A 19046-nucleotide genomic window follows, 5' to 3' on the forward strand; every position below is an offset into this window, starting at 1 on the left:
CTTCTGAGCTTGCTTTTCATGTGCTCTGCTGGGCAAAGCTCTGAAAGCATCAGTGTGCTGGCGGTCTTGCTGCTTTGCTGGCCAGGTCTCGGGAGAGGAGGAGTTCCCAGTTTGAGCTGCCTTACTGGAAAAAAACTTTCTGCATGGGAGAGGCACCCACACTGTGCCCCCAGCCTGAGGCAGTGAAATCCCTGTGTGGTGTGTGAACCGTCAACCAGCACAAGGGACTTTCCCTCTGCGTGCCATGCGGGGTCATCACAGGGATGCACTCCAGCTCCTCTCGTGTGCTTGTGGATTTTGTTAATAAAACACCAACCTTGCACTTTCAGGGGCCCAACAGCATTTTTGAGGTTTACCTGGTGGGCAACAACTCCAACCACTTCATCATCTCGCCAACCTCCATCCAGGGGAAGGCGGACATCCGTGTTCGCGTGGCGGTGCCGCTGGACTTTGAGACCATTCCTCGCTACGAATTTTCGGTAAGCCTGCACCCCTGGGCTCCATGGGACAGCCACAGCTTTCAGCATGGCCTAAGGTGACCACTGAATGTGGGAAATGGATTTGTGGAGAATTCTCAAAGTCTGACAGAAGGCTCACATGGTCTCGGGCATTTGTATGCAAACTCTGGGATAAAGTATGCTGGCTTAGAAAGGCCATGGGATAGGACAGACATTGCTGAGAGAGAAATGGAACTGGAAACAAGTTTCAAATTATGACCTTGCAACTCAACTAGATATTCTGGAGAAATAGAGCTATGAAAGATGCATTGTAGTGGGACCCACATGGGGTATTTTAATAGATGATTGGCTTAGAAGCATAAAGCAGCATTGTGGGGCAAAAGCTGATAGGCCAAAAAACACTTAAAATGTATTGTAATTAGGAAATCGTTTGGCTTCTGATTGTGATGGCATGAATTGTAACATCTGTACTATCTCACCCTTCTCATGAGACTGAAAATGGAATAAAAGTCTTTTAAAATGCCTCTCAGAGATGGGGCTATCTCTGGGTCAGAAAAAGAGTTTCCTGAAGATTAAACATCTTCCTCTCTCTTGTCCCATACTTGAAGAGGGCCTAGGAGAAAGATGGACAAACTTTTCAGCAGGGCCTGTTGCAATAGGACAAGGGGGGGTGGCTTTCGATGGTTGATTTAAATTAGGTGTAAGAAAGGTTTTTTCCGTGGGGATGGTGAAACACTGGACCAGGATACCCAGAGAGGTGGATGTCCCATTGCTGCAAATTCAGGGTCAGGTTGGATGGGGCTCTGAGTAACCCAATCCAGTGGAAGATATTCCTGCCCATGGCAGGAGGTTGGACTAGGTGGTCTTTAAAAGTTCCTCCCAACCCAAACCGTTCTATCATAATCCCCACTATGAAACAGCAGAGCACTACAAAACAGCCAAAAAATCAGAAATTATAATAAAGAAGGAGGTGGGTAAGAGATTTGCTCTGCACTTTCTCTTTCCAACATCCAAAGGCTCAGCTGCAAGAGCTTAAGCAGAGCAGAGCCATAAAAGCTTTATAGAGCATAAAACTTTGTTTTAAGAGCACCTATCAGGTGCCAAAACCCTCCCTATCCTCCTGCTCCAGCTCTGTTGGTGCTTTGCCTTGAGCTCGCTCAGCTGCTGAGGGAGCTGAGGAGAGCCTTGTTTACTCCACTAAAGAAGGGGAGGTGACTCTCCCAAACTTCCCAGCAGCTCCAACCCTCTCCTTGCCTTCCCGTTCTGCCCAGCTCTTTGCAAATGAGAGCATCCCGGACCATGTCGGCTTCGCGCGGGTGAAAATCAACCTCATCAATGAGAACGACAACCGGCCCGTGTTCAGCAGGGCCCTCTACAACGTCAGCCTCCTGGAGAACACCACCGTGGGCACCACCGTCCTCCAGGTTCATGTGAGTAGGAGCACCCCAGCTCCCTTTGCCGAGTCCTTGGCACGTATGTCGGCTCTGTGGTGTCCCTCGCCAAGGGTCAGCCTGGGAAGGGAGATGCTGGTAGCAGGCTGTGGACTTCTCATGGGCTTTTGGACCAGATGTCTTGACCTTTCCTGTTATCTGGAAGATGTGGTTCCTGCCACATCAGGGATTCAAAGAGAGTCCTGCACTGCATTTCATCTGCAGACACTGATCCCAGTGATCATGGTGCCCCTGGTGTGGCTTTTCCCACTGCCCTCTTTAGAAGAATCAACTTCCTCAACCAAACTGAGGTCCGTCACCTCATTAAAAGGGCGAAGGATGGAAAAGGAAGAGAATGGCTCTGTTTAGCAGAGCGTGGTATTGCATGGCTGGCAGCAGAACAGAGGCAGGCAGAGGTGGTGGTGATAGCAGGGAGCATTTCCATAGGGCTCGTTTCCTCTTCTGTGGGTTGGTTGGAATCCTCATGGAGAAGACTCATTTCCTGGTGCAGGAGGGTGATGTCAGTGCCAGTGCGAGGCACAGCAAGAGATATAACAAAACCCTGTGCTGAAATACCATTGGAAAAGGCATCAAAGCTCCTCTGGGATGGGAAATACCACAGCAGGGACCACCAAACCCCCTGCTACTCTTTGGGTGTGTTACTGCCACTACCATGAGTCATGAATGAGTTTGCTTGGCTCCCTCTCCAATGAATTTGCTCCAGCTCCCCTCCTGCCCTCTCCTTGTCCCGCTGCCCTCCCAGGACAGAGACCCTGGTCTCCCATGTGTGCAGGAATGCCAACTCAAGAGGATAAAAGCCCAGACAAAAGAGTTGGGTGTATGTGGCTGTGTGTAAGTGTGTTTACTTTACAAACAGATGGTGTGAAACTGTATAGAGCCCCTGAGCTGTTCCCATCTGACAGTTATTAATATTTCAAGCAGATGTTTAGCTAGTCAGGCCGTCAGACACTAAACAATGAGATTGTTACTGCGTCTCCTCTTTCCCCAACTTCCAGCTATGCCAGCATTTCAGAGTGAACACAAAATGCCAGGAGTTGAATCTTCTATGATAAATCAGAATGGATGCAATTAGCACTGAAATCCAAATTGCCCTCCCAGCTGATCCCAAACTTTTAACAACCCTCATAAAGTACCAGCTCCTCCTGCTGCGGCCGCTTGCCTTTGAGCTGCAGCCCTCTGGTCGTGCCACATCTCTCCACCTGTCCCACGTGCTGCAGACAGAAAGTCTGCTTTCCTTGCTAATAAATTCCTCCTCTCCTTTTATTCCTTCTTTCCTGCTTGCTTGAGAATATTCCTGGATATTCACTCATTGGGGTTAGGGATGGGGTTTTGGAGAAAGCCTGGCCAGCCACATGGCATGCCCACTTCTTTGATGGCTGCTGGATGACATCCTCATGGAAGGGGACTTTTGTTGGCTCCCCTCTTTTTGTTGTGCAAATAAGTGCAGGTTTGGAGAGACAACGGGGTTCAGGGTGCTAAAGATAAATCGTGTGGCTTTTGGGGTCAAGGAAATTGATGACCAGGGATGAACAGGGGTGTGCGTGGGCTGAGTGGTTGCTGAAGGGTGGCAGGAGGCTTCATGCCAGCTGCTGCTGGAGATGGCCAGGCACAGCTGGCAGGACAGAGCAGTGCCTGCAGCACCTTCCTGGCAGGGAGATGAGCAGCTAAAACCACAGGAGCTGAGGCAAGGGGAGGTCACTAATCTTCTGCCCAGCCCAGCATTCTCGGGGGGAGGAGGACAAGTTCCTTCCAGAAGCCCAAAAGCCCCTGGGCTGTTGTTTGCCCGTCTTCCAGTGAGTGCTTCCTGGCTATCTCACCTTGGCTGTGGCTTATGGGCTGTGTGCAGATGAGGGGAAAGGCTCTCCTCAATGCCACCCTCTCCAGGCTGGCCTCAGCGTGGCCAGCTGAAAGGGGAAGGCAAAAGGAAAGAGCAAGTAGACTTCATTTGCGGTGACAAATGGCCATTTGTTTCTACAGCATTTCAGCTCCTAATGTCAGTGACAGCAGAGAAACATTGCCTGTTACACGTATAAATCAACTGTAAAACAACCTCGAGTGCAGGCAGCCAGCAAGGACCCAGAGCTGCTGCCTGCTCTCTGCCTCTTTCCCTTTTTGTACAGGGATGAGTGGGCTCAGATCCGTGGATTCCTGGTCAAACCTCAGCCCCTTCCCTGGCACAGCACAACCTTGTCCACCCTCTCAGATCTTGTTTGCTCTCTGCTTAGCATTCTCCAGGCAGCAGCTGACAGAAGGAGAGGACACAGTCTCAGGCTGCATCAAGGGAAATATAGGTTGGATATTAGGAAGAAGTTTTTCATGGAAAGGGTGATAAAGTACTGGAATGGTCTGCCCAGGGAGGTGGTGGAGTCACCATCCCTGGATGTGTTTAAAAAGAGACTGGATGTGTCACTTGATGCCATGATCTAGTTGAGGTGTTTGGGCTGGGTTGGACTCGATGATCTTGAAGGTCTCTTCCAACCTACACGTTCTGTGATTCTGTGATTCCCTCCATCTCCCTGTCCATCCATCCATCTGTTTAATTCTGTCCCTGAAAGGCATTTATTGTTTAGACTCAGGTGGTCATTTGCTTGCACAAGAACATCTGGAGAGTCCAGGCGCCGTGGCAAACAGCTCCTGCCCTGCACAGGGAGCCCACAATGTGCCCAAAGGCAGCCTTCTCTCCTGCCTCCATCCTCTTGGAGCATGAGGACAAGCTGAGAGCTGGGAAGAGGACTCAGCCTGGAGAAAAGGAGGCTCAGAGAGGACCTTGTGGCTCTGCACAACTCCCTGACAGGAGGGGGCAGCCAGGGTGGGTCAGGGTCTCTTTCCAGTTAACCAGTGACAGGACAAAAGGAAACAGCCTCAAGTTGTGCCAGGGGAGGTTTACATTGGATATTAGGAAAAGTTTCTTCTGTGAAAAGGGTGTTCAGGCATTGGAATAGGCTGCCCAGGGCAATGGTGGAGTCACCATCCTTGCGAGTGTTCCAAAACCACATAAAAATGGGTCGTGGTGCCTGGTGAGCTTGGCAGTGCTGGGTTCATGGTTGGACTCGATGATCTCAGAGGCCATTTCCAGCTTTAATGATTCCATGATTGTTTACACATGTGGTAAGCCCTTTAGGTCGGAGATTCCTGGTTTTGCAGAGACCAGTGTGAAGGGCTCCTTACTCCAGCCAAAGCTTCCAGGTCACATAAATCGTGGCTGTTTGGAGTTACATGTCTATTGCATGTCTGTGACAACTGAAGGACAAGCAGCCTGTCCAGGGCTCTGCAGTTGTTAGAGGCCTCTCTCAATGCAAACTTTGTTTTTACCCTGTCCCAGACTCTGCTGTGCCAGGAAAAGGCAGCCTGGAAAGGCTTGGAGGTCCCACACAGCAGCAAACACCTTCTGTGAAGCAGGAGCAAGGCAGGGAGGTGAGCAGAGCTCATCCTGAAGAGATGAGCCAGTTCTGCCCCAGCTACCAGCAGATATTGAAATACTATTTTTTTTCTGAAACAACTGGCCATGAAGCCTTTTAATAATATAATAGAAAAGGTCAGAGAAAGAATTTCACACTTCTTGAGCAAGCACGCAGCCAGTATAACTTCATGCCTTCCAGGAATGAGGCAGTGAGAACATACACTGCACCCTGAATTAACTGGGGCTCTGACACCCCCTCCAGGTCCTGCCTGCCTGGTGGCCACTGGCTTTGGATGGCTGCAGGCTGGAAGGATGGACCCTAGAGAGGTGTGGTGGGGTGTGGTGCCTGCTCTGGCTCGAGGCAGAGGATGAGAGGCTCTGGGATAGGAAGCTCTGGGGAAGGACCATGCTGGGGGGATGAGTGGCTGTGTCCAGCTGGAGCGATGATCAGAGTCACAGAATGCTTTAGGTTGGCAGGGACCTTAAAGGTCATCTAATTGCAACTCCACTGCTGTGGGCAGGGACACCTGCTGATCCTTAGGTCCTTGAGTCCAGAGGCAGGAGAAGCCTGTTACTCTCCATCCTGCTCCAGGCTGCCTCATTGCCAGCAGCTGGGAGGAGTAGTGCCACTGCTTCACAAGCCCTCCTTTAGCACCTCACCTGGGACAGGAGAAGAAGGGGAAGTCTGAGGGCTCTGTGCCCAGTGAAGGGGACTGATGCTGGTCTGGCATGAGACTTCGGTGCCCAGGTCTCTGCTCCTTCCTCTCCCAGTCACGGAGGGTTTGGAAGCAGTCCCCTGGGCTCACTCTAGTGGGGCTTCCCTGAGGAGCTCTTCTGTGACCTGGCCAGGGGGAGAGCAGGAGGGAGCTGTCAGCTGGGAAGTTTTTTTGGGGTGGAAGAAGGGTTAGGGTTAGGGCCTTGCTTCTGAGATCACCCAGACCCAGCCCAGCTTCCAGTGAGCTCCCTCCAGCAGGGAGAGGAGGGGGCAGTTCAGCCCAGCACCCCCTCTTGTCTCTTGGCTGGGAAGCTCAGGGAAGGTGTGAGGCCGAGTTCACACTGAGCCCATGGCGTCTCAGGGTCCTGCCTCACTGCAAGGCAGCAGAGTGTGACAGCAGAGAAGCACAGTGCCCCTCCAAACCTGCCTTTGGACACTGCTGCTTTGCCAGCAGCTGCCAGGGGCCTCCAAAAGCTGTGCTCCAGTTGCTGATGTATTTGCTAGACCTGGAGAATGGGGAAGGGGCCTAAGACGACCCAGCAGGAGGCGGGAATTAAGGGGCAGGAGATCTCCTTAAGCTCCTCGTTCTCTATAGATCTGCACAGCAAAGTCCTCCTGAAAAGCTTCGATAACCAAAATCATTAAAGCCCAAACAAACCAAGAGTAACTTGTTTTTAACACGACAATGCATTTGATTTGCCTTGAAGTGTCTGGAGAAAAATGGTTCTCCAAGGGAGTGTGGAAAGTAATCCCAGCTCTGTGATCCCTCCTCGCCGTTTTATTTGCCCCAGTCTGGCTTGGCTGCACAGGCTGGGATCAGTGGCTCTGGGCTCCATCAGCTGGCTGGCAAGCAGCAGCAGGCTAGGGGGATGCTGCCAGCCCCCTTCCTGCTATCTCACCTTGGAAAACAGCTTGGATGAGGACTGGGAGGCATGGAGGGGCTTGCAGGGAGCGAATCGCCCGCTTGGCCTCCTTCAAGCCCCACACAAGCATCTCCCAGCAGGCATTAGTCCTGCTGTTCCTGATCCTTTCCTGACAGCTCTTCCTGACTCCTGCTGGGTCAGGCATGATATGATATGATTGATATGATATGATGATATGGTGATATGGATCAGATAGATGAGCCATGCTTTGGAAACCACATCACCACCTCTCTGGGATGGTTTGTGTACCTATTTGTCCTAAATCCTTGCTGAGTTAATTACTTCCTTCTCTGTGGGATATCCTCCTCCCAAATCCCTGTGAGGTAATGTGCTCTGCCTTGCCTTGGTGTCCTCCTTGCCCTGAAACAACTCTGGTCTGGGGTGGGGCTGCGTTTCTCCGATGACAACCACCCTCAAGGAGTCTGAAATGGGTGTGGAGAGTTTTCAGAGCTTTAAATACACACACACACACACACACACACACACACACACACACACTCTCAAAATACTCTTTTGGGCAAGCTGCTGGTGGGATTTCCAGAGTTACATTTTGGAGGCCCTCAGAAACAGTGTGAACATCTCCAGCACACCTCAGTTTATAAACTGTGGTGCCCGATTCAACCAGCAGGCATCGATTTCAGCACAGGAATGATTCTCTATATCTTGTGATATGTGGTAAGGCAGGTAAAATAAGCACCGTGTTCCCTCGGGGCCTGATAACCTGAATCTCTAAGGCAGTCTTCTGTGTAAAATCCCCACTACTTTCCCTGGTTTTTAACAAAATCTAGGTTAAAATTTTCAGATTATTTAACGGAGGAGATGATGAGATGGTTTTGAGTTTTTGGCAAATGTGTTTTTGGCAAATGCATTAGCCTGTATGTTCTTATGTATGCATGTGCTTTCAATATATCTGTACACATGTGCTCACATTCCTGAGCAGTCCCTTTCTCCTACCCTCCCTGGGTTGTCCCCTCCCTGAACATCATCCCCAGCACATCCATTCACCTGGATTCTCATCTTCCCCCTCCCTGGTGCTGCACTTCCTCGGGAGAAGCCTTGTTAGTAAGAACCTAATGAAGTAAATGTGCTAATTAACCTTCCATTACTCTCCTCATTAAATCAACCTTTAATTTGGTTGGCAAAGTTCTTCTCCTTTACCACCCAGCTGTCAGTTTTCTTCTGTTGCTTCGATCTCTCTTTGGCCTCGTGTCGGGGATGGGAAAATCAATCCCGGCCTGATTTCCTTTCCCCTTCTTTCCAGCCAGCTGTAAACGCCAGTCAACAAGAAAGTAATAATGTACTTTTCCCACACTGGCAAGGAGAGTTGCAGACATCAATAAACAGCTGTTTAGGATGCAAATCACTTTCCCAATCAGCCATCAGCCTTTGAGTTTGGCAGGGAATGCCATGGTCTGTGGGCACCCACATCCCTTCACGGCGCTCCCACATCCCATCGCGCTGCTTTGCAGCCATCCCAGAGCAGCTGTGGGATGCCCAGAGAGTTGCATCCCTCTGGGTTTGTCCCACTCCAAGTCCTGATGTGGGTGGAATGAGGCTTTACAAGCCTCTGGGGGTTCTGGCTCCCTTCAGGACTCACCCCACCCTGTATCCCACCATCCCTTTGGCCAAGGGCATTCTCTGTCCCCCAATATCTGTGGAGCTGCTGCTGACTGGTGTTTTTTGGTCATCTCCAAAGCTTTTCTTTCCCCTTTTTCTTGGAGAACAAATGAATGCAGGGGGGCAGAAGCAGCTGGAGACCAAAGGCAGCAGTGGAGGCTGCAGCTCTGAGGTGCTGGTGGGTGAGGGGCTCGCCCTGAGCTGTGTTTCTCTCTCACATGGTGATGGTGACTTGTGGACCAGCCTCCAGGGAAAACCTACACAGCTCCTGATTTTGGAAAGGTTGCATGGAATAAGGACACAGCCATCCAAGACAGGGAGTGTGGTGGGGAAATACCTTGCGAATCAATGGATGGATAAAAAGGCATCTGGGCTCTCTTCCATGGGGAATCAGTGTGGGATAAACCATCCCATTCCTTGGGTGGCACCTGGAGTGCTCTCCCCAGGAGAGCATTAGGAGCATTAGGACCAGAGACTGGTGCAGCCCATCATCCCATGGTGGTGGGCAGGGATGCCACCATGAGGAGAGCACAGGGCTTCTCAACCTTTTTCAACTGGCTGACCCTCTACATTTTTCTCAGGGAGTTGAGTTTGTGTCCTGCTCTGCGGGGAGTTACCTGCCTCAGCTACATGACGAGTAACTTGCACCTCCTCTACCTTCTCATGTGGGTTATGGAAGTACAGGATGGGGAAACACTGGGAGGACTCCCAGGCCAGTCTCCTCCTTTCCTTCTGCTTTACGTGAATGGAAAAATCTCTTGGAAAGTCCTAGCTGCAGAGGAGGAATGGACAGGGTAGTAGTAACTGAGGACTGCCAGCCAAATGTCTGGGACAAGCTGGGTGTTGCAGGAGCTCAGACATACAGAGGGACTAAGAAAGCAGGAACAGCATTCAGAGGGCACTGGTGGGAATATGAAAGCATGGCTCAGCAGCAGCTCTTGGAGGCTGAAGAACTTCCAGCTGGACATTTCTGATGTCCTCCAAGCCTGGACTTTGTCCCTTCTTCTAGCCCTTCTCCTCACCCGTGGGCCACACAGCTCTCCCTCCCTGTCAGCATCTTAATTGATCTTGTTGTTCTCAATGCCCCCCTCCCCCGTGCTCCATCTCCAGCTGTGCTTAAACAGAACAAAATCTCTTCCAATTTCCCTGCCACTTAAAAGAAAATTGAATCCTTTATCTGCAAGAGGAGAGGAAAACTGCAAACACACAAAACAGTAAAGAGTTAAATAATCAAAGCGGATGATTCCAAATTGCCTGGAAAGTTAAACATGAATGGCTTGGCTTCTTCCTTGCATGCTCCTTGGGTTTTCACAAGTGTAAAAATACGCTTGCACTCCTTGTTCCCGTTAAATATTCTTATCAAGTCAGCTCTGTAAATAAAGGGAAGGGGAGGAGGGAGTTACCAGGCGTGATTGACAGATCTGAAGTCCTCGTCTTTCTGTCAGGGCCCAGTGCTCTTTGGCTGTGTTTATCTCTTTAATCTAAATATCAATCCGTGAGACCGAAATGGGGTGGAATAGGAATCATGACAGCCCAAGCGCTGAGGAGAGAGAGAGACACTTATTGCAGCTTGTGCAGCCGCTCCCTGTCCTGATGGAGCTGTCAGGAAAAATGCACAGCAAGAGCACAGAGGTGGGAAAATAAAACAAAATCACACCCTGGCCCCTTCCCCCTGCCCAACCAAGAAAATAGGGGGAAAAACCCAACAATTCAGCCCGTGAGAGGGAAAAGAAAATCAGGGAGCAAATGCAGCCCTGCTCCTGTCCAAATTGCATCCTGCAAAGCACAAGCCAGGCAGCAGGATCCACCCATCATACCTCCCACTGTTCCCAGGAGGAGATGGAGCTGTGTGGTTTTCCTTTGCTGCTGGCTTTGCCTGGTGATTTGGGATGTGGCTGGGAGTTCAAGGGAGTATTTTTCCCAAGGTGGTGCTCTTTTCCAGGCAAACACCCTGGCCTCACACCTCCTTCTCAGCAGTCCCTTTAGGGCCATCACTGTCTTCACCTTGATACATCCTCTCCTAGACTCCTCATGCTTTTACACCCGCAGTGTTCCTATAGAGCCAACACTCCTGGGATTTTAATCTGTTTTCAAAGCTGCCCTCAGCCCCCACATCTCTCCCAAAGCATCCAAGGCTGTGTTTCCTCGAGCTTCCTTGGGAATCAGCACCCAGGGGGGACTGTTGGCTGGGTGACACTGTGACACGGGCAGTGTCACCCCTGGACAGATGGCCTTGCACTGCCCCTGGTGCTGCTGACATGCTGAGGTTGGTGTGTGAAGAGGAGGGTCATTTACCTGAACTGGGCATTTGGGAGCCATTAGATGTGCAAATCAGTTGGGTTTTGCTATTCCCGTTCTCTAGGCTGGGATGTAGCATGTTCATGTCCATCTCGTGGCAAGGACGTGTTCAGCCCATCTTTCCTCCTTTGTTTTCATCCCCCCTCTTCTCCTGGGGCTGTCACCTGGGTGAGGTGCAGCTGCAGATGGTGGGTGGTGTGATCAGCTTCCCAAAGCTCTTGCAAACACTTTAGTGATCATTGAGAATTTATATTTCTTCCACCAGACTTTGACCTTAATTTCTTCCATTTTGCTGGGCTGTAAAATTCATTAGAGACCCAACAGCGAAGCAATTGAGATGTCAAGCCGGGCAATTGTGAGGTTATTTAATTGCTGAGTTGTGCCACTTGCCATTTAGGTGGACAACAGGAGAACATGAAATCAGTGTGGTTCATTAGTGGGCACCCAGCTCCAGTAAAACCCGTGGGCATCTAAATGGTCTTGAGTGTCACCAGTGAAAACCCACACTGGAAAATCTCACTTTTGGGCCATCTTCTGTCCCGTGGTGTTTCAAAGCCCAGTCTCCAGCCGTTCAGCAGCCTGACTACAGTAAATCACTGCCCACTAAATCACGGCTGCCCAGGCAAGTGTTAACCTTGCTGGTGTGGAGCTGATGTTGCAGGGGCTGCTGTTATAAAACACAATCAGGAAGGCTCTTGTTTTCCCTGGTGGCTGGCACAAGAGGTGGGGAAAAGCTCTGCCGTTCCCAGGGGGGTTGATTGACTATTTTTCCCCCTGTAGGCAGGTTCAGCACAGCCCTCTGGGGTCATTAGCACCGATTGAGCTGCCTGGCTCCGGGTAGGGTTTGGAGCTGCTGGGGAGGCGGTGGTAGCCCAGCATTGCCTTGATTCCCCACTCCCTCTTTCCCAGCTAATCACTGGAGCCACTGGGCTCCGGTGCCGGCCAGCCCGCGGCTCTGCTCGTGCCTGATTGCCGCCTCCCGCCGGGCAGCCTCCTCCTAAAAGCCTGGGAGAGAGCACGGCCGGGCCAGGCAATGCTGACAAAAGAGCTGTTTTCCCACTAAAGCCATTCCATAATAACTTTAAGTAGGTTTTCCATCGGTTTTCCGTTCGGCTTTCGCAGCCCAGTGATTGCATCTCATAGAAGCCCTTGGCCCTTCACATTTGTCTCCGGCAAATCACAAATCAAATCCCAATCCCAGTGGCTACCAGCAGTAAGCTGTTATTCCCCTGGGACCTGAGGTTGCCTTGAGGAAGGGATGTTTGGATGGCTGCCTGCTTAATGCACACAGGTTTTGGTGGCTCCAAGAATCAGTAGGAAGCCAAGGCATGGCTCCCCACAATTCCTGTACCACAGTCTGAACAGCCTGTGGCTGCCCAGTCAGCCCCAAGCAGCAGCTACATCTGCCTCACTTTCCTAGAAAACAAAAACAAAAACAAACACAAACAAACAAAAATAAATAAATAAATAAATAAAAAAACCTAGGAAGCCGATGGGAATCCTCCTTGTGTTTGCTTTCCCAAGCCAAAAGCATCTTGCCGGAGCAAGCCAGGGGAGCAGGCAGGGACGAGGCTCTACTCGGTCACTCCAGTAGCCTGACAGCTTTTTGACGTCCTGTAATTGCTTTCCTGCCACAACTCTTTTAAGCAGAGAGCTCCTGGCCAAAGCAATTTGTTCCCCATCAATTTTTATTTCCTGCTTTGTGCATGTGAGGGAGGGAAAACAAAGAGGGCGAAGGAGAACAAACAGAGCTGGGACCTGCTCGGCAGCAGCACCCTGCTGAGGGAAAGGTGGGAAGGCTTTGGCTCTTCAGCCAGGCAGGACCTGCCAGCCCTGATCATCATTCCAATGTGCTCTGCTCACCCCTGCAACCAACTTCCCAGCTACTCATCCCCATCTGACAGTTTTGGGGGGGAGACTGCCATCCCAGGGGCTCCGTGGGGGATCTGAGCCACCTCGAAGGGCTCCCTTCGTTCTTTAAGCCCTTCTGACTCTTCCTGCCGAGCTCCCCGAAGCTGCTGTGAGTAGAGTTAATCTCTGGCAGTTTAAGGAGTCGTTGAGTGGGTCTGGCGGATGATGAATGTCTAAACCATTACCCGGTGAAGCTCCATGGAGCTGTTTAAAACTGAATTCTCCCATGTAAATTTCTGCTCCATCAATCCTGATGACATGTCAAACATTGCTATTGTTTCCCGAACAAATTGGACGACATGCCCTTTCCTGCAGATTTGCCCACGAGAGCAGAACTGCTCGCCAGCTCCTCGCTTTTGTCTCCAGCCCTGCCGGCCTGGGGTGGGGAAGGGTGGACGTGATGGTCCTTGGTGGGACAAAAGGAGACAACCCAAATATTTGTGCTTGGGGGATGCAGATGGACTAAGAGCCAGGCCGTGGGTATTTTTGTGTGATTCGTGTGCTGGGTGCCCACACCGTGCCGCAGCTCAGTAAATTAATCCTTTGGGTTATCCAGGCTTCCTCTTCTTGCCGCTCTCCCAGAGTTTAGCTGCACAAATGTGGGATTTTTTAGAGATGGTCTGCGCTGGTGACAGCTCATAAAAGTACAGATGTGGACCCGCGTTTCCATCCTGCCCTTTTGCAGGCTCCACTGGGCAAATCCCGCTTTAATATTCTGGGCAGGAGAGGAGAGCCGTAAAAGCCATTTGATTGCTTCTCCAGGTGGAACCCCGAGAAACTTCCAGCCAGATGCCTTTCCTCCCCAGGCTGTGGGAATGGATGCTTGCATGCTGGGGGGGAAAACGAGTCAGTGATTGGGAAATGCCACAGGAAAACAGCTGGCACCCTGGGATTGCTGACAGCTCGGTGGGATTTGGGGTGTTCTGCAGGCGTGTGCTCGCTCAGAGCCCTCAGCATCGCTCTGCAAAGGGAGTGTGTGTTGTCTCCCTGGGGGCTTGACCAGCTGAGCATCCTTTTTACCCTCAGAGGGGAAAAAGCTTGGTAATGCAGAAAAAGGAGAAGATCCTAAATTAAATATGCTGAGCGTGCATGGTTTGGCTTTTTTTTTAGCATGTTCCCTGTCACGCTCAACTAACCTGCTCCATTGCCCAGCATTATCTCTCCATGATGTTCAGTTGCCAGCAAAGCCATCCAGCTGGCCTCACCTTCCACCTCCCTGGTGTAAATCAGGGACATTAATTAGCCTGGCTGGTGAGGTGGTGGATGGGGCAGAGTCAGGCTGCCCGTCCTCCTGGCTCCTTGGGAGAGAGGCTTTCTGCCTCGCTGGCACTTTTGATGTCATCACAGCTTGTGCTCCAGCCACCCTCCTGGCTCCCCTCTCCCCAGGGCTCCCATTCTCTCCTCCCTAACCTTCTTTTAACCTTCCTCCTTCCCTATCTCTTTTTTTTCCTCGTCAGAAGAAAATTACACTTTCCCAGTGTTGTCTGTCACTGCAATAAGCACTTACAAGTGCAATTGTATGGGGCCAAATGAAGAGAATTTGTTTTGCCCGTGCTTTCTGGTACTGTCAGACCCCCTGTAAATCATTATCTCATCACCAGCCCATCCAGGTGCATGGAAAATGCTTTTCTGGGCTCTGCTCTCACACCAGCCACTTAGGAATTAATGGAACCGAGGGACTCACAGCAGTTGTGGGCACAGAAGTCACAAACAGGAAAAATCCTGGCTGGAGGTTGAAGGCTGACAGTGCTGAGGGTGCTTGAAGTGCTCAAGGATTCTGGGGAGAGAGGACGCAAAAAAGGAGCTGGTGGCAGGTGTTAGGATGGAGGATTGACCCCAGAATGAGTTGGCTGAAGGATGCTGGTGTGGGCAGGTGGTGGGTTGTCCCCCCTTCTCTCCAGGATGTTTCCATTTGGAAGAGTTGCCATGCTCTGCCTGGGATGGAGCACCTCCATGGATGTCCTCTGAGGGGGAAGATGGGCCTTAGAGGGACTTGTCCCCCAGGAGTGGGTGCTGCTTGCTCTCTGGGCATCTCTCCAGGCAGATTTCTGCAGATTTGTTCCATTTTACCCAACACAATTCCAATGCCCACGGAAAGGAAATCGCATTGTAGCAATGGGGAGGAGAACCAGCAAAATCAGGAGGTCTGGAAGGCTGGATTCACCAGAGCACCCTTTGGCTGGTATCAAGCAGCCAAAGCTCAGAAATGGTTTTCCTAACCAGGAAACAGGTTCTCTTCTCAGCCTGAGAAAATGTTTGGGGAGAAAAACTGAAATAATCCTGTCTGGTTTTCATGCCTTTTGCTCTCTGTGGCCCTGTGGTGTGGCAGGGGAGCAGCACACGGGGGTAAAGCTGTGCTCAAGCTCCTACTCTGCTGTCAAGGGTAATCAAGGCCATCGATAAATCAGGAAGGTTTCAGGAACAGGCTGTGTTCCATGCCACTCCTAAAATACAGCTTTTTCCTGGTATCTGGACATAAAATGTGTCTTTGACCCCGCTTCTTCACAGACCTGTTGGTCTTTAAGTAATCCAGACAGGACTCAATTTAGAAAATATACTGGGGGAGAAAAAGGATATTTTGGGGATTGCATTCCGCTTTCCTCACCTAAAAATAAAATTTTCTGTTCCTTTTCCCTGCCGCCGCTCATGCATATTTTATATATTCATTAGAGCAAAGACTTTAAAACACAAATAAATCTCGCTTTGCTCATCCAGAGCTGACACAGTGAGCTGTGAACACCTTCCCCAGAAGGTGCTGGTCGTTTAGCCGTGACCAGCCTGCTCCAGCTCTGGCAGCTGCCGGTGGAGTAGGTGCATCCCGCAGCATCCCGAGCCACTCCATCTATGGGAATGCAGCAGATTGCACCCCCAGGAGGGCTGTCCTTGTGGAAAGCAAGACCAAAATCACAGTTCCTTGCTTTTCCAGATCTGTATTTTAACCTGGGGGGAAGTTCTGATGTGTGATAGGTTTTTATTCCTCAACTCTTTTTGTGGTTTGATGCTGGCCAAACGTCAGGCACCCATATAAGACACTCACCCTCCCCTGCCACAGCTGGGCAGAAGAGGGAAAAAAACGTTTAACAAAGGGTTCATGAGTTGAATAAGACTCCAAGCACAGGTACAAAGTGAGTTTATTACTAACAAAATCAGAGGAGGATAATGAGATGTTAAATAGGCCCTTAAAAACACCTTTTCTTTCCCCCAACCCCTCCCTCCTTCCCATAGACAGAGCAGGGGACAGGGTGTGGGGGTTTCGGTCAATTCATCACCCAAGGTTTTCTTCTGTTTGGCTCAAGGAGAGGACTCCTTCCCCTGTGAGACCATGGTGTCCCTCTCACAGGAGACAGTTCTCTGGGAACTTCTCCAGAGTAAGTCCAAATCTCACAAGAAACCATCCTACCATACCTGCTGCAACGTGAGTCCCTCCCATGGGCACACAGTCCTCCCAAAACTGCTGCGGCATGGGTTTCTCTTTCCGTGGGGTGCAGTCCTCCAAGGTCAGGCTGCTCCAGCCTGAGAACAGGGCCCTTCTCTCCACCAGGTCTCCCACTGGATCACAGCCTCCTCCAGATGCTTTTCTTAAATTTCTTATCACAGAGGTGTTACCATCATCTCTAATTCACCCAGCAGCATGTCCATCCTCAGAGCCATCAGGGGTTGTCTCTGCTGGACATTTTGGAAGCTTCCAGCAACTTCTCACAGAAGGCACCTCTGTGGTCCCCTGCTACCAAAAACCAGGCCTTGCAAACCCAACACAGCTCTAGAATGCACAGGGAAGGATACGAGCTGTGGCTGCGGAGTCACAGCTTTCTGCCTTCACAGGGACAGGAAGGGTGGACCTCAGGAATTATCCATGAAGCCTGGATAATGGATAATAAATATTTCAGGTGTGCTTCCCAGGTTAGCTTAGTGTGTCCAGGAAAGGAGGTAGATGTAATGTTTCCCACTGCAAAAGTTTTTGGGAGAACTGCTGGGGAATGTTGATGGAGGGCTGTTAGCTAGAGCAGGCTGGGAGTCAGGGATGAGCAGGAGAGTGCAAACAGCCCCTGCCCTGCAGCTCATGAGGGGTAAATGGCAGCACACCAGGTCTGCAGTGGTGTGTTCAATGCAACGTTTCCATAAATACCTTCATTTATTTATTAAATTTTATGTTTTCCAGGCAACTGACAATGATGTGGGCACATATGGGAAAGTCAGTTATTTCTTCAGCGACGACCCTGACCGGTAAGGGTGACTGACTGGCAGGAGTTTGATCTTCCAAAATCCTCTTCTAACCTCACTAGGCGGTCTCAGGGTGATTAAAGGCACTGGTTATGTCCTACCCATGAGATGCTCTATGATTCCCTGTCTCTGCTGTCCCCAGAGGTGTGAGTTCAGCATGAATTTGATGCTCAGCACGTTTAATTGCTTTGCTAAGTTGGGACCTGCAGGCACCAGCCATTGCCTGAGACCAGTAAATGGTTTCACAGTGAGTTGTCAGCCTTGGAGCAACACCTGTGGTGGAAGGCTGGGGAGCATGCATGGGCTGCCCAGCAGAACAGATCTAGGGGCCCCTGCACCCATTTTTCTCTGCCTGTGGAGCAGCACTGAGGATTTCTCACTGCTCAGCTGTGTGGAGCTCTTGAAGTGTTCTGGGACCTTATATCCTGCAGAAAAAAGTCATGGACTTCACACTGTCAGCGTCTCCATCTCCAGTGTGTGATGGTTGAGGCTTTTCCCCCTTCCTTTGCTGTCCCCTCAGTTTCTCCCTGGACAAGGACTCGGGTGTGATCATCCTGACGGCACGGCTGGACTTTGAGACCATGCAGCGCTACACGCTGACCATCATCGCCCGCGACGGCGGCGGGGAGGAGACCACAGGGCGTGTCAGGATCAACGTCCTCGATGTCAATGACAACGTCCCCACCTTCCAGAAGGAGGCCTACCTGGGGGCCCTGCGGGAGAACGAGCCCTCCGTCACCCAGGTGGTCCGGCTCCGGGTGAGGGACTGCAATGGCTGCTCCGCTTGAGATGTGCAGTAGGAACACAGGAGTGGGTTAGAACCACAGAATGGTTTGGGGACCTTAGAGCTCAGACAGTTCCAAGCCCCTGCCACGGCCAGGAACATCTCCCACAAGAGCAGGTTGCTCCAAGCCCCATTCAGCCTGGTCTTGAACACTTCCAGGGATGGGGCAGCCACAGCTTTTCTGGGCAACCTGTGCCAAGGCATCACCACCCTCACAGGGGAGAATTTCTTCCTAATATCTAATCTAAACCTCCCTCTGTCAGTTTAAAATGATCAGTGCCTGAGATGGTTTTAATAGACATCTTCCAAAGTGGGTCCCAATGACCAGTTTCCTTTTTGCATGAGAGGAGCAGGTGAGAGGAGGCTGGTTTGCAGGTCTCCTCAGGGCCCCTGATAGGCACAGCTCCCTCCATCACTTTTCCAGTCTCCTTGGGCCCAGCCTGCACCTCTCATCCCCTCAGCTCTCCCTGGCACAGCTCCCATGCTTATGTATTCCCTCTGCTCACAACCTAGGCGTCTGATGAGGACTCCCCTCCAAACAACCAGATCTCCTACAGCATCGTGCAGGCGTCTGCCTTCCGCGACTACTTCGACATCACGGTGTCAGAAGGGTACGGAGGTAGGTGCTGGTCCTGGCACCCCAGGGGCACCCCTGAGCATGTCCACATCTGCTCCCCTGACCCCCTCACTGTGCATCCCTCCAGTGATCAGTGTGAACCACCCCCTGGACTACGAGCAGGTGGACAACGGGGTCATCTACCTGACAGTGATGGCCAAGGATGCCGGCAACCCATCGCTCAACAGCACTGTCCCCGTCACCATTGAGGTGTTTGTAAGTACCTGACATTCCTCTTGTGCTTTTGCAATTGCTCCACAGCAGTGCTATTAACTCATCAATAACCCAACAAGACTGTCCCACCCACTGTGGATGTGTGTGAGTGGATTCCTGTTACACATGTGTCATATGTGTCTGGTGCCACAGCTAACCACGGGGTGAGGAGCAGAGCAGGATCGGTGCGGAAATCCCTCTGGAGGAGGGGTTCCTGCTGGGAGATGCAAAGCATCACAGCGTTCCTTGGGAAGATCAGATCAGCATGTCACTCTGAGGCACATTGTGGTTTGAGGATGTCTGCAGGGAGGTATCAGTGATGGAGACAGTTGGGTTGATAATGTGTCAATCTTGCAGCTGTAGGATCTCTGCCAGGCTGGTGGCAGCGTCATTCTGAGAAGGTGAAGGAGATAAAGTCAACGATGCTGTAAGATGGGAA

General features: G+C 51.2%; 1 protein-coding gene across 1 annotated transcript in view; it reads left to right on the forward strand.

Moving 5' to 3' along the window:
* CDH23 (cadherin related 23) overlaps nucleotides 1-19046 on the forward strand; it is a 185306-nt gene that overhangs the window by 107324 nt on the left and 58936 nt on the right. The window contains exons 12-17 of the mRNA XM_083865855.1: nucleotides 330-479; nucleotides 1730-1888; nucleotides 16933-16997; nucleotides 17515-17752; nucleotides 18292-18397; nucleotides 18483-18610. Coding sequence (XP_083721981.1) covers nucleotides 330-479; nucleotides 1730-1888; nucleotides 16933-16997; nucleotides 17515-17752; nucleotides 18292-18397; nucleotides 18483-18610 — 846 coding nt within the window. The remainder of the gene's footprint in view (nucleotides 1-329; nucleotides 480-1729; nucleotides 1889-16932; nucleotides 16998-17514; nucleotides 17753-18291; nucleotides 18398-18482; nucleotides 18611-19046) is intronic.

Source organism: Zosterops lateralis (assembly GCF_965231275.1).
Source record: "Zosterops lateralis genome assembly, chromosome: 8".
Classification (NCBI taxonomy): domain Eukaryota; kingdom Metazoa; phylum Chordata; class Aves; order Passeriformes; family Zosteropidae; genus Zosterops; species Zosterops lateralis.